This window comes from Puntigrus tetrazona, chromosome 13 (genome assembly GCF_018831695.1).
Source record: "Puntigrus tetrazona isolate hp1 chromosome 13, ASM1883169v1, whole genome shotgun sequence".
Lineage (NCBI taxonomy): Eukaryota > Metazoa > Chordata > Actinopteri > Cypriniformes > Cyprinidae > Puntigrus > Puntigrus tetrazona.
Window position 1 is genome coordinate 16,688,014 of NC_056711.1, and position 26,239 is coordinate 16,714,252.

A 26,239-nucleotide genomic window follows, 5' to 3' on the forward strand; every position below is an offset into this window, starting at 1 on the left:
AGCTCCGTATGAATCGGAGTGATGTTTCTAGAGTCCAACTGCTAAGGCGAGCTGCTTTGTGTCATCTGTAATCGACAATCATCTCCCTTGTTTGGCTGATGTTAAGGGATTGTTGTCCACACACTGGGTTGATGAGTCCCAGAACTGTGGTGTCGTCAGTGAAACCTAATGATATGATTGTTCCTGTGTTTGCCAATGCAGTGGTAGGTCAGCAGGATCCATATCAGTGCTACTTATGGAAGGATGAAAAGTTCTGGTCTGGATTTTTGACGGCCCGAAACGCATGGTTGGGAAAGAACAGGACCGATATAGTCAGTTCAAGAGAAGACACTTGTTGATAGTGGAGTAGAGAATGAAGGCACCCTAAACTGTGTGTATATAATTTAGATAATTGTATGGTAATTCTTGGAGTTACAAATAGGGAGAGGTTTATCTTTATGTTAGAAGTTACTTATTTACTATTATTATTGTTTTTTTTCACTTTCAGTGAAGAAATATCTAGTATTGTGCTTTAATATTCTGTACAATGCAACATACTTTCACATGTTATCTCTGCAGTAGAGTTCAAATTTTAGTTGAAATGCTTCTGTATATAAGCACGTGCACACTTGTAAACAGCGCCCAGTTACTATAAGTTAACTTTAGCATCTGATTGATTTCGCGTCTAATACTGTCAAAAGCACACAGGTTTTGCATATAAACAGAGCTAGTAGATGAATGCCTGCAGGTCTTAAAGGGACAGAACCTAAACATGCTGCCGACTGTCATTAATGGGATAGTTCTGGCATAATTTACTCACTCACATGTTGTCCCAAAACTTAATTCATAATTTTTTAGCTCTTTCAAGGAAGGCTTTTTTTTAGGGAAATGCTTCTAAAATGCTGAAAGCAAGATGACAAAGAATAATGATAAAATCGCAAACTGTGATATAACTGTTTGTATACACATTTTTATATACAACTCACACTTGCTATGATAAATATAATCATAACATCATTAGAAAATTTGAAGTATTTAAATATGAAATAAATTTACATTCCAAATGTTAACTTGAACGTTCATAATTAGTTCATAATGCGAAATTAATTACCTAATGTTAACTAATTTAACCTTATTGTGCAGTGTTACCACAGTAGTAAGGATAATTGTTAACTTCATCAGCAATTTTTGGCTATTAAAACAAACACACACACACACACACACACAGATGTCTGTGCGACTGTACCGTTGGTGTGAAGGGCGTTGTGCTTGTGTTCAGGTTGGATAAGGTGCTAAATAATTGATTAGCTCATTTCAGCGCTGATATATGAGGTATCTCTCTCTGATGGATGGCGGTGGAGTGCAGGACGTAAGAAAGATACTGATGAGAAATACAAGTATAGAGTTTGGTAAATGATTCCATTTTTCAGGGAGAAATAGAGGGGGATGAATCTGTGTGTTCGCAGTGAAAAAAGAGCCACTTGGATGCATTAAAATGGTCTTATATCATCACCATTTGCCAGCTTATAGCTGTTGCTGTCAGAATGAAATTCCACAGATGTTTATTTCATTGTTATTTTCATAATACAAATGAACAGATTGTGAACAAAAGGGGGAGGATAATATAATCACTTGCATAATTTCCCTGGCTGATGTAGGCGTCAAATTAAAACATATATAGTTGCATTATAATTTGCATAATTTGGTAGAAAGTGTCTTCCCATCATTCACTCGGGTCCTTTGAAGGGCAGACTACTGTCTGTCTCTCTGTCATTTCTGACAGTAAAACTCAACTGATGATCAGAGTTATATAAAGAGAGCACTAAAGAGAGTTTTTACTTTCTCTTATAAAAAGGTGAAATTTGGATGTTGCCCCGCCCCGTTTTTTTTTTTTTTTTTTTTTTTTTTTTTTTTTGTGATATATATACATTGTTCAAATAGTTGGCATCAATAAGAGCAATAAGGCTGCATTTAATTAAGTTGGTATTTTAATATAATTTAAAATATAATTTATTCCTGTGGTGCAAAGCTGACTTTTCGGCATAATTACTCCTGTCTTCAGTGTCACACGATCCTTCAGAAATCATTACCGTATGCTGATTTATAATTTATGATTTATATAATCAGTGACGAAAACAGTTGTGCTGCTTAATAATTCAAACAACCTTTTTAGGATTCTTTGATAAACAAAAAATAAAACTTTAAGCTCACAGTCCTTTGCATGTCAGACATTTGCAAGTGACATAACTGCAAGTAAGTTGCAAATAAAACAAATTTATTAGAGTACATTTCACGAGCAAACACTCCAGTCTTTCCACTTCCAGTGTTCATGCTTAATTCAAAGTCTCGCTGTTTCTTTGTAATTAATTTCCTAGCAATTTATTTTTACTAATACATGCAAAGTACGCATATAATATGAAATGCAAATATATTCCCTAAAATACATGATGGCGCTGTATTATGCAGGACGGTTGGCAGCCCAAGTGAAGGAGAAAAAGAGAATTAGTTATAGTGTGAAAGTCAATGAGGAAAGTGACATTACTATGCGCAAAAAAGAGGGAAGGGAAAAAAGCGGAGGGAAAGAGAGGTATAATCATGAGGCCTGTATCTGGCGTAGAGTGGGTGTTGGAGTCCGGTCTTTTAGCGGGCGTAGCTGTAATCAGTGCGGTATTGTTGGCAGCGGTCGGCCGGCTCTGCTTGTACCCTGCAGGGGTTTTACAGCTTTAGGCTAGCGCACTGCGTGATCCTGTAAATTAGCCCTTTACTGCTGGAGCCAGCCTCATTTTGAGAACGTACTCGCCGTGGACCCCTTCCTCATCTCCTCTATCACACAATGTCTCTATTAACCCTCCCAATCAATGAAAACCTTCAGCCATCCACTCCTGCTCAACCTGGCTAAACTTTAACTTTCTTCCAAACCGCTATCCACTCCCCCGCTCGCTCCTCAACTCTGAAAAGGCCAGCTTTTTATATGTATTTCACAGAGTAGGTTTAATCAGCCCCCTTCGCTCGCCAAAGCTAGGCAGGAGAGAGCTAACGACAGGACACGCTGAGAGCCACGCTAAGCGGCTAAAATACTTTTTCTGTTGTATTAAATGTAAAACAATAGCCGGCTAACCGCAAAGGTCTTTATTGTGTTCAACAGAAAGTCGGCGAACAAGAGAGTGTGATTAACTTGTTCGAGCGGATCGTTAAGAAATCCAGGCATAAAATGATTCGCTGCAATAGCGTCTGATAAAGTCTGTTATTTTCAGTGAGGGTTGGTGAACTTCTGTGGCGTGAGCCACTAGCACAGACGATGAAGGTCATGTGAGCATGTTTAAGTTTTTAAAATACCATATTGCCCTTTCGAGATTAAAATAACTGAGAGAAAGTAACTTTTGAAAAGAACATTGGACATTTACAATACCTAAAGATTCTTATTTTGTTTTATTTTATTTGGACCATTCATTTTTAAACAACAAATTGGCCTTTAACGTTCAAATACCACAATTTTATTGAAAAGCTTTGTTCGTGTTAATGACGTTTTGTGTAGCTAATTGGCCTTTAAAAATGTAGAAAGGAACTTTGAAAAGAAACTAGGACTTTTGCATTAATTACACATTGTATTTTTATTTCATTTTTATGAAAGTGGGCGTTCTTGTCTTCTGTGGATGCTGTGAGCAAACATGGCAGATGAAAATGCTAACATAAGGGGCCTTTGCAATAGGAACTACCAGTGATGTAAGTTGATACCCAGCGCTTCTTTAAAGCCGCGTAAACGCACCGTTTACATTTTCACTCCACGAATTAACTCCACGACCACGGAAAGCAGCGATTAGATGGAATGACACCGAAGTTCAGTCACTCAACTACAGCTACAACGCTTCAAAGTTCCTGCTTGTGGTGTGAGTATAGCCATTAAAATGACCCTAGGGGCAAATTTAGCTCTCGAGGGATTGCCTTGGTGGCTATTTGCTATAACTGAGTTCCTATTACTGCCTGGTGCAAAAGTCCCCATCCAGCACATAGTACAGCCATCCTGGTCAGTTATTATAAACCTCCTTGACATAGACCCGTCAACCTCCAGTGATTTAATGCTGTCAGTGAGTAACACAGTGGGTGCTCAATGACTTCATTTACTTATGTCTCTCTGTTGCATCAGAGTAATTATCCCTATGGAGAGTGTTTAATGCACAGACTAATGGTCAGTAAAGTGCAGTGCAGACCTCGAGGGCCTCTGGATTTAGCCCATAAACTGGACTAAATGGTCTGTTGTGTGGATTTTGTAAATTTAACTGACATCTGCATTATGTTGTGAGCAATATTTGTCCCCTTGCAGAGTGCAGAGTTTCACTTTTGTGCTTGCCAGGCGAAAACTGTAGACAAGGAAGCTACTGAACGCGGCACACTGCACTGTATATAATGTGTTCACGCCAACGTTTTAATGCACACGAAATAGAACCGTATAGGAAACGTTATTATTTTCACACACAGCTCATGAAAACGAGATGCACACTGATGTGAAAATAGACCGTTTAGATTAATCAGATTACTTCCCAAACTATGAGAATTCATTAAGTCGAAGGACATGCAAATACTGTCATTACTGATTGTTATGGAGCGACAGGAAAACTGCTGCATATTCAAACTCTAAAATGCAAGCATTCTATTAGCAGCAGATGTTGAAAACTTAACTCTGAAAACACAATTTGCTACAAAGTGAGTCATGAATTTGCCTTAATTTGTCTTAAAATGTCTCATGGTGATCCTAAAACAAGAGAGTGTCGTCCTTGATTTTACAAATATTAAACTGAATTAGTTCTCTTAAGTATTTAGATCTAAGCGAGCATAGTTAACATGTCCTATAAAGGAATTTATGAAATTTGATTTATCATTGTTTTAATTTACTTTATACATTGTTCGTGAAACAAGTCTCTTACACTTATTATGAAATATTACGGCAACTTTTTTAAAAATGTTATTTAATGCTACATTTTCAGCATCATACTCCAGTCTTCACATGATGCTTCAGAAATTTTAATATGCTGATTTGCTGCTCAAGTAACATAATCAGTGTTGTGTGGCCTGATGTTTTTTTTCCCTTTGTTTTAACATTAAAATGTTTTTACCATCACTTTCAATTTATTGCAATTTAATGCATAGGTATTCATTTCTATGAGATAAAAAAAGACAAAGTCTTATTGACATTACCTGATGTCACAGCTTATAGACTGCTATAATTTTAACATTTTCAAAAAAGCACTGAAAATAATTCCCCCCTCTCTGTAGAGAATATAATTTATGCTGATTTGCTACTGAACTCTTGATGATAAGGATAGAATTGAATATGATAGAAAAAAAAAGAACAGACTGAAGATGATGGAGCAATCCCTGTGATCCTAAACATTTCTAGTTAATTTGTCTCCTCAGAGAGTCTCGGGGAAGACTTCAGATGGGTTAATGAGCTGATAAGGGGCTTGTGATCATTTAGAAATATGATAATAGTAATTATAGAGCATAAGAACATGTTGAACAGAGTATGTAGTTATATTACTTGTGTGTGTGTGTCTGCAAAGTGATCCTCAGAGGAATGTATTGTCGCTTTCTTTAGTGCGTGTTGTTCAAGTCGCAGTCTGAATTTTACCCCATGTCTCACTCCGAGTCTCACTTTGAATGAATAGTTCGCTCAAAAACGAAAATGTGCTGAAAATGCTCTCGCCCTCAGGCCATTCAATGATGCAGATTATTTATGTTCTTAGGAACAGATTTGGATAAATGTAGCATCGTATCACTTGCTCACCAGTTGATCTTCTGCAGTGAATGGGTGCCGTCAGAATGATAGTCCAAAAACTTCTAGCTCTGCTGTCCTCTGATGTCAAACTCCACCCACATTTCAGTTAAAACTATATGAAACTGTTTTTACAGTTAACGATGCTTGAGTTGGGTCAAGTGAAGTCCTGGAGAAACGTTGTCTCATTTCACTATGTACTGCACAGCTATATGTAGTTGAAATGACAATAAAAAGCCACTTGACTTGACTTGACTTGAAGTGATGCTTGACCTGTGCATATTTATCCCTTTGTTCAGATGAGATTATTTTTGTCACTGGTAGAAGCAGTATTATGGTTTACGGACATCATAATGATGTATTTGCTTTAAGAAACATGCCGCTTTTTGCCACACAAGACATTAACTGATGGACTGGAGTGGTGTGGGTTATTGTGATGTTTTCATCAGCTGTTTGGACTGTCATTCTGACGGCACCCATTCACTGCAGATGACCCATTTGCAAGCGATTTAATGCTATATTTCTTCAAATCTGCTCTGATGATGATATCTGCGTTAAATTCGCTTTACTGTATCGAACAGTTTATCTGAAACTCATTCTATATGGGGCATATTATCGGCAAGTTTTTTCAGAACTTTTCCTTTAAGTGTATACATTAGGCAGATCCAAAGCTTCTCCCAAGATATGCATTTGATCAGCTTATGCATGCTGTGTGAGTCAAACCCGTGACCTTGGCGCTGCTAGTGCCACGTTTTACAGCAACGGCTCGATCTTGATGTAGGCTCGACTCTTTTCACCTTTCACTCCGCGTCTCTCTTTGAATCGCCCTTTTTTTGTTTCCCGTGTTGTTTTTGTGTAAACTGATTTTTCATGTGCCACTATGTATATACGAAGCAGAAAGCTAATAATAAGTAGCCTCTTTCTCTCCTCCCATTTCCCTCTTTCTTTCTTCCTGGTTTGGGAATAATCTTCTCTAACATACTGCAGTTGAAAGAGGCTGGGGAGTCCCTGCTGTATTTGAGGTTTTTAATACTATTAGATATGCCTCTCTCTCCCACTCATGCATTCTTTTTCTTCCTTCATTCTTCTTATTTTATATTCTTGTTAGGCTTTTTCCTAACCTCAAATGTTATATTTGAATGCAAAATTCTTTCTCAGATCAACACTTTCTTGTGCATAGGGGGCTGCTAAATATGCCGTTATGTTTCGTCATCAGCGTCCTGTACACTGTAGTAAATGAAGTCATTTAACTATCTTAAGTCATTTAAATCTAAGCAAACTGCCAGTACACAGTTATTATTTTATATACATGTGATGTAAAATGTCACAGAATCACAGTAAAAATCAGTTATTAAAGTGAACAATAAAATAAGTGCTCCAGTTTCCTCAGTTGACCTAAAGGTTTGTTTGAAGGTGTGTGGATGAGCTGAGGGCAGCTGAGCAGTGAGAGCGTGAGAGGAGGACGTTATCAGGTCGAGGCAAGACAGCAAGTTAGAATTCACTGTCCACATCTATCTTCATTCCTTCTTATGATTCCTCTTTTTTCTAATCCTCTTTTCTCTCTCTCTTTTATCTTTGTCCTTTATACCTCTCATGTTTTCTTTCTCTCCAATAGTTTATCTGAATCTTTTCTAATCCTTTCTTTTCAAAGGATGGATATCTCCTGTTTTATTGAAAGAGATAAAGAAGGAGCGCTTGCTGAAGTACAACTTCTTTCTCTCAGGAAGGATCTGGTTTACTGTTTGGGAATAGGAAGTGTCGTTTTTTTTTTTTTTTTTTTTTTAACTATTTTTGCTCTTTTTTTGTGGCCTAGGGATTCTGGGAGTAATGCGGCGACATTCAGCTTTATGTAAATGCCGTATATAAATAAATATATGTAAATGGAATACCATATATAAGCATGAATAATGCTGCTGGCTGTTTAATGTCAGCTATGAGTTTATGAAGTTGCCTTTCCTGTTCTTTATACTCTAGTGTAGTGTTTTGTCTAGAAGAATATCGTAAAATTTTAAGAATGCGTTTGAGATGATGATTTTCGTTACATTATTTCGCAAATCTATTTTAAGTGAGTCGACAAAATTGAACTTTTAAATTGAAAGACTTAATTTCAACATCAAATACAGCCAACAAATGAACTAGACAGCACTGTCATTGGAAGTCGCCCTTAACAGATGAAAGGATAATATGACAAAGTTATCGCTTTGCACATTTACAGCCCTGCTATTTACTTTTTCTCATCGCTGGGGCTTGGCTCCGGGACAGTTTTCACGTCATAGTTCAGACACAGGCTGAGCCTCGGGCCTGTTTTAGGCTTCTCCTTATCCTATATTTTAAATATCCATCAATTAGCGATGGAAAAACTGCTGCTCGGCGTTGATGGTGCTCCGCGACTGAGCAGCTCAACGGTGTTTAGTGTCCCGCAGCAGCAGAGAGCTGAAGAGTTCTGTGTTCAGATGCACGCAGTAGGCTAAAGCTCGAGGCAAAGCACCAGCTAAAGTAATTTCCATGAATGTGACGGGGGAAAAATAATAGTAAACAATAATCAGGGGAAAATAATAGGAAGATATTTGAATTATTTACTAAAAAACAGTCATGGGAAGTGGGCTGTTGAGGGTGCTGCAGTACCCTGTTTTTTTTCTGTGGGCAACTGTTTAGCTATTGCCCACAGTTGCCCCAGACTAATATATATATAAGTTTCAAGAATGAGTGTGGATGATTCTCAAAAAATGTTCAGGACCTCGTGAGGGAATTTACTAGAACAGCTGAGCGCAAATTAAGCCACGTTATGAGTGTCATAATCTTTGTAAGGTTATTTTTTTTTTTCTCACATATGACACTGTGTGCTTGTTGTTAACTCCTGTCACCGCCGCAGAATATTTGTAAAATATTTATTAGCTTCCCTGGTTGTTAGTTGTGACATAATCTTAAAAAAAATGAATATGGCCATTCCTCCTTTAGTAGTTTGCCTGGTTTTGCCTGTCAGTCACATCTCATCATGCATGCGCTTTTAGAGAGAAGTCGTTTTTTACGGATTAAGATTATAATGAAAGAGTTTTTGTTTTGCAATTTTCTTATTTCATTAAGTGTTCGTTTAAAGGTTTCTATAGATATATTTATCATGTCTTTTTGCTGAGCTTCGGTTCATTTTTGTGAAGCTCTCCTCTTCAAGATGACTAAAACTCTCGGATGTGTTTTAAAGATTCTATGCCGTAAAATTGAAATATTTCACATACTTCTAAAAATCTGGAGTTTAGCTGTTACTGATAGGCGCTCATTGTCACAGTTGTAAACAGCTTTCTTCACGGCATCATGGTTTCCAGGTGGAACTTTTAAAAACGAAAACACGTCTCCTGGAAATCCTGTGTAATTAAACCAATTCAATGATGACTTCGAAACTCCTGAAGTTTTTGCAGATGTGACATATGCATCAGATGTTTAGCCAACACTTGCTCAGATCACCTCTCTAATTGTCAACAATAGATTTATTTATATACATATATAGTTATATATATTGAATATACGGAGTACACATATATATTATGTAAACAAAAACTTTTATTTTGAATATGATTAATTGCGATTAATAGCTTGACAGCGTTAGTTTATATATGTGCGCTTACAGTGTGTGTGTGTGTGTGTGTATATATATATATATATATATATATATATATATATATATATATATATATATATATATATACTGTAACCATGTAGCCGTACATATTGGATATTTTTTTTGCTGTAAAAATATTGCATTTTCATTTGTTTTAATCAGATTCCCCCCTGTAGAACATATTCATGAAGATATTGTATGAATACTGAATAGAACTTAGGGAGAGTCTGAAAATGCTCCTCCAGCAGTTTAGTCCGTGTGTTGTCCCTGGTGCTGACTGACTGCATCATATCTCAGAGACAGCAGGGGTCTGATCATCTCAGACGTGTGTCACTTACTGACAGGTGAAATGACCGAGACAAGAGATGTCACTCATCTTCTCAAATCTGCTTAACCGCAGCATTAAATAGTGCTCATTATGCAAGTTGTTTCTTTCTCATGTGAACAGCACAACATTGTATATATTTAATAACATGAATCGTTACTGTTTCTGTGTGTACAGAACACTCCGGTGGGAACGTCCGTGTTCATGGTGAACGCGACAGACCCGGATCAGGGCGTGGGCGGCAGTGTGCTCTTCTCCTTCCAGCCTCCCTCTCCCTTCTTCTCCATTGACGGGGCCAGAGGAATCGTTACTGTGACGAGAGCTCTGGACTACGAGACGACAACCGCCTATCAGCTCACTGTTAATGCCACGGTTAGAAAACACACGCTGAGGAGCTCGACTCTGTGGAATTATTGAGTCAATTCCAAAAGCCAAATAAAACGTGTTTACTTGTTTTTCTCTAACAGGACCAGGATAAACGGCGTCCTCTCTCGAGTCTGGCTAATTTAGCGATCACCATCACTGATATTCAAGACATGGACCCCATCTTCACCAACCTCCCCTACAGCACTAATATACTGGAGGACGCACCACCAGTCAGTACACACACATACATTTAGTCTTGTTTTTTACTTCAGCAATATTTTAATAGGTTAATTTCACAAAATATTTGTTTTTATATTGCATTTTCTATTTAATTGAATTTGAATTTTATTATTTAAAAAAAAAAAAAGTTTTTAATGGATTTATTTATTTGTTTGTTTTGGAAGGTCGCTCTCAAATTCTCTAATAACATTTTTCTTAACTCTTACCCCGCCAGCAAACCGCCAGCCACCAACAGCGTTTTTGATGATTTTCACTTAAATTTAATGGCCTTCAGAATGTTTTCTGTTTTGCATATGAATATATTATATATAAAAATAAAGAACCGAGCCTCTGCTTTTAAACAATTTTTTTATGTATATTCACCGTTCGAATGCAGAGATTTAATTTAAAATAACATTTCCTATCGAATTTTAATCTAATTTTTATTTTTATTTTTAATATATTTTACATTTTAATTTATTTATTAAGAATTAGAATTTTATTTTATTATTGTTTATTATTGTTTGTTTAAATATATACACATACTTTTTTTTTTCTTACCGTTACAGCATTATTTTCATGGCAATTAAGCAAATCTCCCTCTCAAATTCTCTAATAACTTTAATGTGTTTGTAATTTGTATTATTCTCAAATGCAAACATGGACGTGTCCCGGACATCTTTTTTTTTTTTTTTTTTTTTTGCGAGATTGATCCAAATGCATTGGCACAAAACCTAACGAGCTGCAGACAGCATATTTGGGACTCGCAAGCATGTTTGAAAGGATGTAATTTTACAAGGTTTGAGTTACAGCCAGGCCATTTTTAGATAAAAACCATAAAACAGAAATATATATGTAACGACAAAAAGTAAAGATTTATATAATCAGTAAACATTTCAGGGAATAAGAGAGAGCGACAGACATGGAGAGAGAGAGAGAGAGAGAGACGCAGTTTGGCTGACATTGAGAGATATAATGTGTGTGTTGAGTAATTAGACAATAATTATGAGAGAAGCAGTCATTACACCTGTGAACTCTCGCTGGAATATTCCTGTAATTACAGTGATAGATTTATACTGTGACCTGCTCTGTGTGAGAGCCCATGAAAGGTCATTCAACCCGAGATTCACTACAGGCCGCTTGGTCCTGTGTTGGTTTACTGTGTCAAACACACCACCGCAGGCTCTGAGGACAGTGTGTTGGATAGTGTGTTTCTGTCTGTGTGAAATTGAAAGTGGAACCAGCTACATTAATGCTGCCTTCACAGCAGACCACAGACCAGAAAACTATGCAACAGTTTAATTATATATATATATATATATATATATATATATATATATATATATATATATATATATATATATATATATATATTAGACACAAAATAGTGAATTTTGTAGTGAATAGTGAAATAAACCAAAGCAGAATCAGCTATATTTCATAAAAGATTTAAGTTTATTTAACTTTTACATAGAACAGGAATCTATTTCAATCTATTTCTGTAAAAATTTGTGAAGAACAAGAAAGTATAAAGATTTAATTAGTCTCTTATGCTTTGCAAAACTGCATTTATTTGATGAAAAATACATTTCAACAATAATATAGTCAAGTCAAGACAAGTGACTTTTTTTGTAATTTCAACTACATATACAGTAGCTGTGCAGGAGGGTGAATAGTGTGTGTGTGTGAAGGGTGTGTGGGCTCATGTGCTATATTGATGAAGAACTATTTTCTATATTAATGTAATAATTAACCATTTGCATCACTCCACCTCTTAACCAACTTTTAAGCCCCTGAGTTGCTGTCTGTTTACCTTTCTTTCATGCCCCATATTTTCCTACTCCCTCCTTTTATTTCTCACTCTCTCTCCGGTGTCCATTTGCATGCATATTAACTCGTGAGCGTGTCAGAAGTGAAATGTGGTGACATGGATCTATCAGTCGTCTCGGGAAGGTCATGAATAAGAAGACAGTGATGACTTCAGACCAGTTGTCCTGTCTAAATGTGGCGGTCAGCATCAAGTTCGTAGTGGACGCGATTGATTTTGGCATTTCATTTCTTATTTCCTAAAGTTGCAGAAACGCTATAAAAAAAAGACAAAGAGGCTTTTGTGATGAGAATTAGACAGTCTAAACACGTACGCCCTCAATAAGGGCACACGTCACAGTAGCATGTTCGTATAAAACGATGTTGACACGTACACTTAGCCACACGCAGAGAGCTTAAAGCTTATCTTCCCTCACACTCACACACGCGTGTACGGAGTGTGTGTCGGCTCAGTCGACGGGCCTCGGGCTAAGTGACTGAGTGGGTGTGGAGAGTTCTCAAGGCTACTGACATTTACACGCAAACAGATATCAAACACGCTGAGCTGTCGTGGGTCATCTGTCAAAACACAACTCTTAACCCTCATCTCAGGTGCATCGCTCTTGCTCAGACACCTGGAGAGAGAGAGAAAGAGGGCGACATCACTTAGCTTTTGCTCTCGTCTCAATAGCTTTTTTACATTAACGAAACACAAAAGCGATATAGTTAAATCAGCAGTTAAATTGATAGTTTGTCTAAGATTCTCAATCCTGTCATTATGTAGTCACCCTCACGTCGTCTCGATGTATGATCTAGTATATGTATTTTTTCCCTTACTAGATATTTTTTTGCAAAGCTCTTTATATGCAAGGACGGTTCACAGTGACTTTCAAAATCACATTTAGCATATGCTCACGTCCAAAAATGTCCTCACATACTTTTCAAATAGCGTCATCATGACTTTAATAATAGCTATAAGCTTTTTTCGAATACCAATTTATTGTTTATTTTTGGTCACAGTTGTCCATCTGCTGGTTCAACCATAACGATGAAGCTTTTTGTGCATGAAGAAAAGAAAAATAATTACTTTAATGATTTGGCACAATAGTGTCATAGTGTCACTACATTTCCAACCTGCGGGCGTTTTACAGAAAGTTTCTTATTAGGGATGCACCAAATGTTTGGCAACTGAAATTGTTCGGGCCAAAAAAAGCTCTTTTCGAATAACCGGAAAGACCAAATAAATTACGCTGAAGAATGACATAATGTGACCAAATATAGGCTCGTGCTAATGCAGCAAACATGTCGGCAGTGTAAAAGCATTTAAAAGTGTTAAAAGCACTGACAGCAAGAGACTGTTCAGCATTGCATCTCAAGTCTCCAAAGAGAAGAGGAAGTATGGTTGTAAATGAATAGAAGTATGGAAGTAAATAAACTGCAGACCATTGTTTTTTTAAAACGCACATAAGTTGCTTGTATCCTTTTTCAAACAACGCAATAATAATTACAACAGCTTTATTCATACATTTATTATAACACTCGCAGATAGTGTTCAAACTGGGATCTGTAACATTTTTCAATGTTTTCAAAGAATTCTCTTCTGCTCAGGAAGGCTGCATTTATTTGTACTGTAACCCCCCACTTAAGTGTTAAGTAAATATTTTTAAATTGTTTCAAAATGGATTTTTTTTCTTTGAAAAGTTAGACAAAACAATAAAAAGCTAATTTTGGCTATTTAGTTTATTTAATGGTGAAAATGCAAAAACCAGTGTTTGGTATTCGGCCTTTGGTGCAATGTTTCATTTTGTTCGGCTTTGGCCAAGAATTTACATTTGGTGCATCTTTATATCTTATCTGAGGTCTTAACTTAAGATATGAATGAATGAATGAATGAAGCATTTATATAGCGCTTTATTGTGTATTGCTGTACACCCAAAGCGCTTTACAATCAGGTGGGGGTGGTCTCTCCTCAACCACCACTAGTGTGCAGCATCCACTTGGATGATTTGACGGCAGCCACAGTACAACAGCGCCAGTCACTCATCACACACCAGCTATAGGTGGAGAGGTGGATATCATATGTTAAATTACGATGTTTCACAGATTTGTGTTACAGAAACAAATCTTAACTCGATTTGGGATTCTTGTATCATATTTCTATGTTCGACAGTCGTCTCTCAGGTCTGTTACCAAGCAACCAACAATGCACTGCTGATGAGGTAAACGAAGTAACGGATACTACTTAAAATCGCACTTTGCAAAAAAAACAAATTGCATTAAGGCACGATATTTATAAAGATATAATGTCTACACCATGATATTGCCTGTTTATTCTTAGCTCACATGTGTCTGCTGCTTTAAATTCTTGAACTCATTATAGCAGGTTGTATTCTGATTGGCTGTCAATGTTTGTATCGGTCATCAGCTAAAAAATTTTTTTCTGAAAGTGATTCCAACAATATCATTTCTCTGTGCTTTTATCGTAGCTATGACATATATCTTTATCGTTTTTTTTTTTTTTTAGAGTTATAGTTATCATGCTTGTTACGAACGGACCTTTAGTCTTTATGCTCTTGTTAGTCTCTGTAATGCTGGTTGCAGTTCCTGTGCTAACTGTAAGATGTTGCGTGGTTTGTCATCAAAAATGTAACACGTCTTCAGGGTCCTCCAAGAGTCTTCCTACCATTAACCTTTTTAATTTTCAATTAATAATAAATGTAATACCATTGTTGGACAGAGCAATTGTAAGTGTTTTTGTCCATCGGCTTTCAGATCATTTTGTGGGTAGGACAGCTGTAAGACAGTTTTTTAGATTTATTGTCAAGGTAGGAGGTTTCCGTAATACATCCTTTCCTATCTGTAGTTAAAATAAGAAAATGCACCTAGGAAAAGTTGTTCTGTAATAGGTTTGGTCATAAATGTGGTCCTAACTGAAGTTAGGATCTTTCTGTAATACATCCCCTTGTCTCATAAAAATATGTAACTTTGTGCACTTTTTGGTTTTTAGTTGCTTTACTGAATATTTACTATGTTTTTCAAGCCTTTTGAATTACAGGCTCACGAACCACCTTTAAATTGTAACGCCTCATATCCATTAATAAAATTTGTGTCCCCATAAAACACAAATACCAACACTCACTTTTTTAATACACAGCTGTGGATTGGTGTAGTTACGTCATCCGCCAGCAGGTGCTCACCGTCCATCGTAACCCGTCAAACCTTGTCCTTCTGGTACAAACGCAGCTCTGCAGTTCATGCTCATACCGTAGAAAACTGAATCCAGCTGCCAAATGGACCAAAGTTTGACAACAGCTAAAACGGAGAGCAAAACAATGTTTTGCGGGAAAAGTGGGGAGTTTTTGCACTGCTGTTTGGCGTTTTCTTTTGTCAGGGTGACATTTAAAGGCTTTTTAGGGGCAAACACAATTTGGCTGTCAAGTGCTTGATCTGAAATGGTGCAAGAGATGAGACGTGGATGGAGGGAGGATGGAGGAGTGGACAAGAAGGTGCAGGGAGAATATTTAAGGATGAGAGGACAGGAAAGAGAAGGAAAAAAAAACGCGTGCATGATTGAACATTCAACTTGTGCGGACGGCAAGAGAATGGCTCGCAAATTACTTCAGCCACACTTCATCCCCTGTTCAGTCGCTTTTGTCATCCATTTCTCCCTCGCTTCTCCTCACATTCTTGCGCTAAACGTGCTGTAATTGATTGTGTGCTGTAATAGCAGTAGAGTGTTGGCAGAAATGAAGCATAAACAGCTCTCAGACACTATTAGCTGGATCAATGGCAGACGCTCTCTCACTTTTCTCCTTAAGCATCTGTGCTGTTTCTCATTCAGGATCAAAGAGTCTTGAGACTCAGAATATTTCTGTTTGTTGTTTTTCATGTCTCATTTGACGCATTCATTTTGAAGCTGATGCCCCCGTAACGGTTTCCTCAACAGCTGCACACAAAGGCGTTTGAATACTTAAAATGTCTGATTGTCATCGCATTAGACAAAATAAAAAAAATCAAACTGCATTTATTTTAAAACGGCACAAGCAAAGCTTTTCAAATATGCACTTGCATGCATAATTTTCACACGTTTTTTGCTTCGCCTCTTATTAAATGACTGTTGTCTTGTGTGTGTCTCTAGGGTTATGAAGTCCGTAAGATCAGGGCGATCGATCAAGACTTAGGTCGACCACGTGGAATCGGATATACAATCATATCAGGTCAGTCACATCCATCATAAATATCACTTCTATCTGGTGTTTAATTGTATAAACTTATGAATGTTTCATTTGTCTCCTTTAAACCTCGTTGACATTATAGAGTTGTTTCTTATTGTTTATGTTCCTTTTAAGGGTTTTCAATTCACAGGGTAGAATGACATGATTAGATAATAGTAATAAAAACAGTAATAATATGCAATCTAATATATTCCTTTCATATTTTGTACATAATAGGTTTCTTTTTTACACTGTTCTATTCAATTGTACAGTAAACATTTGAAGTGGATCAAAAAAGGTAAAGGCATTAAAATGCTAAATAATAATAATTATTATACTAGTAATATAGTTTTTATTCTATAAAATATTAGTATTGTTTTATATTTCTGTCTTTAATTTTTCAGCGTCATACATATTTCATTAAATTTCATAATCTCTTATTTGGATGACAGGAATTTAAAATACGCATTGATCTCAAAATCAAAATCCAAACTGAGCAAATACCTTGAATCAGACAATTTATGATGACTAATGTCATGATTTTATATATAGTTATTCGAGCGTTGAGCGTAGTATGATTTTTCATGCTACAGTCTGAAGGACAGTGGCCTATATGCATCACATTAGTGCTGCTGTGGTGTAAGTCTCTTAGGATGTGGGATAATGTGTGTGTGTGACTGAAAGCCTTTGTCGATTTAGTCCATACATGAGCTTAACACAGCAGGACAAACCTTCCCACAGTGCAACAAACACACACACTCACTGTAGCTGTGTACTTGTGTGTGCGCGGCCTCCCCCGTAGATCACTTTCATTGCTATCAGCAGGAGACAGACGGAGCGAAGGGAGGAATAGAATGAAGGGCGAGAGACAGAGAAAGTCAGAGAAAGAGAGAGAGAGAGAGAGAGGGTTACGCCATGTGTTTCTGTGATATATTTCAGATGTACATTGAGAACCTTCAGTGGCTCTGTTTTGCTCAAGTGTGTGTTGAATGGGTTTTTTGTAGGCTGTATATGTGTATTTATATATTTGTATGTATGGAGTTGACACTTAAATGAGAATGAGTGTCTGAATGGCACTGCATTATGTGTAAAATACCAAACCGCTGACAGACAGAGAGAGAGAGAGTGGTTTATCATTTTGTATTATTTGCGTCAATAGATATTGTTGATTTAATAAAATGTTATTTAGTGGTAACTGATATGGGTTTGAGATATATAGCTAATATCTATAGAGCCGGATGGCAGATGGCAAATAATAGTGCTGTTATGTAATTTGCACATACAGTAGTATTTACTCAGAAATATCTCAGTCTTCTGTTAGTCTTCCAAGCATATGAATGGTTATCAGCTAATGGCAATGATCACGAAATAGCCTCTTAAAGTAACTGTTGAGTGAAGAGGTTTGAGGACATTATTTTTGAGAATCGATCCATGAGCAGCCTCCCAAATCACACACAAAATGACATATTATTCAGTTTTTAGAGGAAAGCTGGAAAGTGAATGGATAAATATTCTGAAGAAATCTGATAGCTTTACCATTAAATTGTGGAGCATTAATGCAAAGGTTTCATATGAAAAGAGGATTGTGTCAATTTCCTCTGAGCGGTTCAAGTCTAATGGTCTAATCAATAGGACAGGGATCCGTGATGCAGGTTAAACATTCCCGCTGGCTAGCGGAGCACTGCTATTTCCTGAACCTGATTCCATACTCCGTAATCATAAGAGCTATTGCACGGGCCCTGACCCTAGATCAGCGGAATATCCCTAGTTATCATTCATAATGGTAATTGCTCTATTAGAATTCATATTGCAGGCTCTCTCAAAGCCGTTGTGTGTGAATCTAAAGGGGACAATCAAAGAAGCAGGGGGAAACTGGTAACGGTAGAGGAAAAAATGTTGCTCTCTTAAGGAGACTCAGGTTGAGTTTAAGATCATGTGAAATGGTTCGATGAGCACAGTTTCTTTCCTGTGTTAACATAGGGGTTACACGTCGTGTAGAATAGCATTACAAATGCCTTTTAAATTTCAGTGCAGTTCTCGAATTTGAATTGTATTCGAATTAAAGTAGCAAACTGTGAATTATATTTGAATATTAGGAAAACCTTAGATAATATTAGGAATTCATTTTTAGATTATTTTGAAGTTTTAAAATAGACAGACAGAATGAACAACAGACGGGCAGGCAGACAGACAGAATGATAGAACAAGAGAATGATGCACAAAATGACAACAGATAGACAGACAGACAGAAAGTTAGGCATAGACTGACAGAGAGACATGCAGACAGAGAGACAGAATGATAGAACAATACAATGATGAACAGAATGAACAATAGATAGACAGACAGATGGAGACATAGAGAGATTGACAGACAGAGGGATAGGCATAGACAGACAGAGAGATAGACATGTAGAGAGACAGAATGATAGAACGAGAGAATGATAAACAGAATGAACAATATATAGATAAATAGGCAGACAGAGAGATTGACAGACATAGGGATAGACATGTAGACAGAGAAATAGAAGACTGAGGCAGACAGAGAGGCAGATACACAGACAAAGAGAAATAGACAGACAGACAAAAAGATAGATATACAGACAGAGAGACATAGACAGAATGATAGAACGATAGAATGATGATCAGATTGAACAATACATAGATAGATGGGCAGACACAGAGAGATTGACAGACAGACAGATAGACATACAGACAGACAGACAGAGAGAAAGAGATGGACTGACAGAGAGAGAGAGATAGACCGAGAGATAGGCAGACATACAGATAGATAGACATACAGACAGAGAGACATAGATAGATAAATGATTAAATGGACAGATAGAACAACACAGACAGATAAGTGGATGGATGGATTGTTTTAGTATATATTATAGAAACAAACTTTACACATTAGAGCAGATTCCTTCTTAAAATCATCAGTATATAATGAATGAACATCCGAGGAAGCAGTAATGACTTGTCACATCAGAATTAAAGACAGAGCAGAGACAGGCTAATGCGTAGATTGTGTATTTGTAGCTTTAGACTTCTCTCTGAGCATTACTGTTGGCTTTTTACACCTATGATGTGTATGCGTGTGTATATGTCATTGTAGGTGTCCTTCGAGGGTGTGTGTGTGTGCGCGTGTTTCTGTGGGGACTCGTCCCATTAGTTGAGTAATTAAGATAAATGAGTTTTTAATTGCAGGGTGATGTGTGTTAATGATCTAGAGACTAGAGATCACGCTCTCCTGTAGTCTCTCTCTCTCTCTCTCTCACTCATTTTCCCCCAGAGGTGTGATGACAGTGCTGTTGATGTTATTATTTACTGCCAAATTACTGTGCTGTTCCTCAGGCCTCAGACTTCCTCTCTAATCCTGCAACTTGACCTGGAATGTCATTATATGATCTTCTGAAGTCACCTGAATGTGAAAATAAAGAGAATCTTAACTAGTCAAGTATTATTCAGTTGTGTCAATAACGCAAAGCGACCATGCTAAAATAACTGGCTTGAGTAGCTTAGCCATTTATAGAACAGCAATATGATTATTTTAACCATGTTAAATATTGTTTTCTAAGGGATATGAACTGTTCTTGAAACTGTGTTGACATATTTTAGAAATGTTTCCTTGAATTGTGAGAACGCTTGAAGATTGCAATGCAGTTGGCGAGTTATTCAAAATGATTTTAAGAATCCTTGTAGGTGGTTGCCAGGGTGTTGCTGTGCAGTTGCTAAGTTGAAGAGTTATATGGTTACTACAAATCATAGGGCAAGGGCAAGGTTATTCTGAGTAGTTTTGAAAGTATTTCTAGTTACTAGAGTGATTATGGGTGGTTGCTTTGAAGTGGTATACGTTATTGTAACTAGTTTTAAAAACATTTCTAGTTACCAGGGTGTTGTGAGTGGTTGTCAGGGTTTTACTATGAACTTGCCAGCTTATTTTGAGTTTGTTTTAAGAATGTTATAAGTTGGTTTGCAGGGTGTTGCTATGCATTTGTTGAGATATTCTGAGTGGTTTTCAGAATGTTGATAGGCAGTTGCCAAGGTGTTGCTATGATAAATAGGTTTATGCTTGGTACAGTAACGTAGAATTGAATGAGTGTGATTAAATTAGATCAGATTTCAATGCTGGTGCTCTTAGTTTTGTAAATCAGAGGAATTGATGCTGAAGTTTTAAGTGTGTGTGATTTTTGAACTTCAGCATAACTCCAGGACAAGTTGGTACAGCTGTGACTACTGAAGCGAGAGGGTGTGTGTGTGTGAGACAGAGGGACTTGTGAAGGTCTTCAGCGTGCTCTCATGCCTGTAGAATCCATTATAAAGTACCCTGGGAGAACGCTGTCCTGAGCTTTAGCCCAGCAGGGTTCATGAACCACAGCGCTCACAGATATGGCTAACAGCCCCTGCAGCTACGGTGGCTTTAAAGGGCCAAAGTTAAAGCCTCATTAAATCACCCTGCTCTTTCAGAAGCAGATGTGAGCTGCTTTAGATTTGGAGTTCCCAAAAGGTACGGATCTACATAGTGACGCTGAAGCTAAATGTTACCATGGAAACCTCATGGAAAATTGTCCGGTTTTATAAAGACCAGTTCTCATTGATTTACACTTTTCCAATATAGGGAACCGGACTCTCACCAGGGCTGAGATTCCACCTGGAGAGATTCTATTGATGTGTGGAGGTGCCAGTTTTGGAGCATCCTATAAAAAATCTTCAAAAAATATAAACACGGCCACACACACACACACACACACAAACACACACACAATGGACTACCGTGGGTGAAGAACAGCTTGCAGACCCATCTTGTCCCTTTCACCAAATTGATTAAGCAAGATGAGATATTTGGACAGTATAATATCTAGATACCTGCAACGTCTTATTGAAAACTAAAAATTCAGGACACATCTAAAATGGAAATAAAAAACATAGTCTGCCTCCTGGAACGCTGTAGTTTAAAATTTATTTTCTTTTAATTCAGCTACAAGGTCATATACTGTGACGTACTGATCTGCTGCTGACCTCACGGTTTCACATGATGCAAATTCATATGTCAGAATTTACCAAGCTTGAACTTTAATACGCAGCAAAATATGTAACATTCGCACAAGCTTGCATTTCCGGTCTGACACATTCGCATGCATACAGTATGAAGGAAAGACAATGCAATGAAAAGTCTAAATCGAAATCAGTGATTGTACATTAAAAGCAGTCAACAATGTTGGTACGCAAATGAGTGGTCTTAACTTATTTACCCAAGTTTTTGTGGGGTTGCACAAGTGCAATGTTAATGACAAAGCCAGTTTATTCAGCATGTATTTAAACTGTTGGACGTTTAACTTGCTTGTTTTATATGTTGTATATAATGTATTTTCATATACATTTTCATAACACAAAATGGCCACGACTTGCCAAGACCAGGCCAAAGCAATGTAGTAGTATTGCAATTCCTAAAGTCACATTCACATCAATAACAGAGACTATGAAGAAACTATACAGTATCTATCTTTATCAGCTCACAATAACATTCTGTTTCCTATAAGCATGCACTGCAATTGTGCCATCTGCCACTTTAGTATTAAATCTACTAAATCTTTGTGTTAGTTATTGTCCGTGGTGTGAACAGGCCTGGACACATGTGCAGGCCTACATGCAATGTACATGTATGATATATCCATTGAATTAAAGATGCTTATCAATGGAACAGTAACACTCTCTTCAGCTTTCCAATTATACACCCCTTCTCTGATAATCTCTGTCTCTCTCTCTCTCAAACACACATGCACTGAAAGCTTTCTACAATACTCACTCACTGTCTGTGTAGAGTACTTAAAAAGCCATTACCTGTTCACGTACAAGTCTGCTCACAACAGCGTGCCCTGTGAAATCCACCTGCAGAGACGTGATATGTGATGAAGGCATAAAGATCAGCTTACATTCTTTCATTGTGCCATCTAAGTCTGATCTTTAATAGAATCTTATCATGTCACAGTTTCCTTTCAGATGAACGGCTTAATGTCGTCTACTGAAGTTTGTAGTACTTAAACAGTGCAGTGAGCTTTCACAACAGAACTGAGATCCACGAGCATTATTTCACATGCGTACAAAGCTTCACGTCTTAAGTATTGAAATTCCACAATTCAAGTGAGTAATGACATTCAAACTTTCATGGCAGGGGATTTTTCCCCAAAATTAAATTCTGTCGTTAAATACTCACCCTCGTGTCATTCCAAACCCATAAGACCTTCATTCTTGCACACAGAATGAGTATTTTTATAGCTCAACATTACGGTTGAATCACTGATGTCACACGGGCTATTTTACTGATGTCCTTGCATGTGGTATTTGCATTGCCGTCTATGCAGGGTCAGAAAACTCTTGGATTCTTATTTGATCTTATTTTGTCTTCTGGAAATGATAAAAAACATCTTAAGGCTTTCTAATGATTTATGATTGAGTAACTTATGACAGTTTTAATTTTCGGGTTAACCATCCCCTTATGCAACCCTAATTAAACACACCTGATCCAGCTAATCGAGTACTTTAGACATGCATAGTATATGTGTTTTAGCAAGTTAAATCTCCAGGACCGAGTTTGGACACCCCTGTCTTAAACTGTGCTGTTTGTGGCAGTTTTTTTGTAAACATATTTTGTATAGTGCACGAAATGAAACTTGTCCTACGTTGATAGAAGCTACGTTTACACTAGTCTAATACGTTTACATTACTCCGGCATTTCGTTCCTGCCCACCTTCGCTCATTGTATCCTTGAAGACCATGTAAACGATAACATCAGTGTACATGAGTGTTGCCAAGTCTGCGGAATTAAGGTACTTTAACACCATTGCCGTGGGTTCAAGCGACCCCAGTAGCTTGATATTTAGTTCCTTCAATGCAGATTTTACCCCAAAACGTATATATTATATCCTCCATTAGGCTCGTTTTAGGTGGGCTGGTTTTTGTTGTCAAAACCTGGCAACCCTGATGCTCGTTGTACACATATGTGTTTTCAGTTGTATAGTGCGGGCAGAGATGGGTATACTTCTTCCTTACAGCAATTTGCATATTGTGTTTTGATTTGTCTTTGCTTTCTTGCATCTTTTTTTACAGTATAGCTGATTTTACATTGTTGTTGTGCTTTGTTTCTCACGCACAGCAACCGACTCAAAACAGCAAAGCAGGTCATATCAAGTTTACTTTAAAATCACAGCCATTTGTGGAACACATATTTCTAGTCTTTTCTATTCCAAAAGACATCACCTAGTCCTTATCCTCACATTCAAGTGCACACGCGACCAAACCGAGAAGTTCAATAAGCTCAATCATCTGTGGATCTTGTTTAAAGAATGCGCTTGACACTTTGAGCAGAGAGATCAAAGTTTCCAATCTATCTCTCTGGGTTTGATTATTCCCCTTGAGGCCCGAGCTCTCTGATCGATAGTCAACCCTGTGACCTGGGTTACAATAAGCTCTAGTTGATAATGAAATATCTGTGTGTGAGAAGGCTCTTTAATTTCAGATGAGGCTGGTGGTGTGTATATTGAATGAGTGTGTGTGTGTGTGTATGAAGGCTGACAGGCTGTCAGATGGGTCACTCGTCCGGCCTGAAGTACAGACAACGAACACCTTTTATTCTTTATTCATTTACTGCCACGATGTCCTGACAGCTGGACCCTTTGCCCTTTGGAGCCTGTTCTTTTTTGAGAACGGATGCTTAAAAAAAAAAAAAAAAAAAAATTGAAATCAAATTATTCTGTTCAGTTGGCGGTTTTGTAAAATCTGCATTCTACCACTGATGTAGACCGAATGCTGTAAAATATGCATAAATATGCATAAAATATGCAATATACGCATCAGAGTCACCTTAAACTTTACTGATATCGTGATCAGCATCTTCTTTTCTGTCCACCGTGCACAAGAATGAACGATCACCTTCCAAGCAGCCGTGTAAACGAGTCTTTCGTGTGTGTGTGTGTGTGTGTGTGTGTGTGTGTGTGTGTGTGCGCAGTTTATGTGTGTTTGCAGTTTAAAGATGACTTTTTTTGCACAGATGAAATGCCTCAAGCATGCTAAATCCTAGGTATGGGATTAGGAAAGATAATGAGAGCTGAAAGGTTGTTAGATGCAATAAATGTGGAATATGAACCAAGTTTCCAAGAACTGTTTATTTCTCATTTGTTGTTTCTGTTCTGTTGAATTCAGAAACCGTCCTATCTTTTTACAACAGGTCGTTCGTGGGATTGTGAATGCAATTTCCAAATATCACCCGTTTGTTCATCCAAAAAATTACTAAAAGAATTGTTGATGGAATCATTAAAGAACAAGAATTGCTCAGTGGAATCAGAATCGTTAAATTCCCATCCTATTACTCTAAAAAGCTTCATTGGCTATCGACGTGACATTCAATACTTTCAAAACATTCATGTCTCCCTCATGGTTCAGGTGCACAAAATCATTAAAATAGATTTAAAAAGACTAAAAATGGCACCATAAATGGATAGCTAGATGATATAGATAAGATTGTATTATTCTGCTTATTAATATCTATTGTTTGCTTTAGTGCTTGTGCCAGTTGGTAAAGTGTTTGGTTAAATAGGCTTTAAATGTCACTCTCGTCCGATTCGGAGTTAGCGTTTGATTTCACTGTCAGACTCTGATCGCTGTGTTTGTCACCAATCTGGATTCTGCATTTGTTATGTGAGTGTATTGATTGAATTATGTCATATAATCCATAAAACAGCTTTTCATGTCAGATGAAATCAGATGCTTTCTTGCGGTCTATATAAAGCGGGGAAAGATTTCTATTATTTTGTTTGCTGTGAATGCTGTGTGTGGAGTAGATGAACGGTTGATGGTGTGGTGATTGGGTGGTAAATCTATCTGACCTTTGCTTGGGACTGTTTGTTAATTATGGAAGGTTATGATTCGGTTATCATTTGACTTTTAAATACATTACGCTAAATGTGCAAATTCACATTTTGCTCTTGATTTATATAATCGACTCTTTTGACTTTGACTCTCTGAGTGCATTTCAAAACATAATTAGCTTTTTAAATAACACATCTATTGTAATGTAATGCAATTACAGCAATTTAAGTGTTACCTCCAAAGGTGTTCAATTCTCCAGATTTTATTTTATTTTATTTTATTTGGATGGCTTATAGGCTTTGTAATATTGTTGGCGTTTTTAAAACAAAATGCACGTAATTTGACGATTTTCTTTTTGTTTGGAGCTTGATGGGTGCAAAACGAAAAATAATATATATGCTGTTAATTCAATTCTCCATTCCTTCATATAGTACACAACTAAATAACCCTGCTTTGACTTGTTTTGGACTTGCTCTGTATTTTCACACCATCTTCCTTTAGGTCCATGCTTTCTGTAAAACACTATTAAGTTCCCTTAAAGCCTATGAAAGCTGGTCATGTCCTTTTCAAGGGGTTTGATTAAATCGGTAATAGAACAGGTAATAGAAGTCATTCAGGTCAACTATAGACTTGAATAAATCCCCCGGAGAGACAGACAAACGCCATTTGACAGCGCAGAGTCATCTATTCAGTGCGTTATCATTCTTTTAAAGTAGATGTTTGTTGAAATCGAAAGTATTGCCTTTATATTCATTGTATTGTAATGCAGGCTATTGTTAACATCTATTTATTAGTTCAGAAGAAAAAGTGTAGATTAAACAACGTCGCCAGGGTCTCTTGCCGCTATATCGCTCCGCAACAAAAGAACGTATGCAAAGGACTATCAATTGCACATCAGTGTGTATGTGTGTGTGTTCACCTGTATGAAAGCGTAATTATAATAAGGGCATAAATATCAGCTCTTTTTGCGCATGTTCCCATGTGAGCGTGTTTGTGTATATGCATTTATGCGTGGCTCGAATTTGTCTGGAAGTCGCTCGAGACTCTGTGATGTCTTTCCTAATGCTCTGAAATTATTCTCA

The 26,239-nt window shown here is 37.2% G+C and overlaps 1 protein-coding gene across 2 annotated transcripts in view; it reads left to right on the top strand.

Annotated features, from left to right (window-relative positions):
- Nucleotides 1-26,239, top strand: part of cdh23 (cadherin-related 23) — a 206,589-nt gene that overhangs the window by 67,732 nt on the left and 112,618 nt on the right. For both annotated transcript variants that reach the window (XM_043255698.1, XM_043255699.1), the window contains exons 7-9: nt 9,865-10,059; nt 10,155-10,283; nt 16,217-16,295. In XM_043255698.1, the coding sequence (XP_043111633.1) occupies nt 9,865-10,059; nt 10,155-10,283; nt 16,217-16,295 (403 nt within the window). The remainder of the gene's footprint in view (nt 1-9,864; nt 10,060-10,154; nt 10,284-16,216; nt 16,296-26,239) is intronic.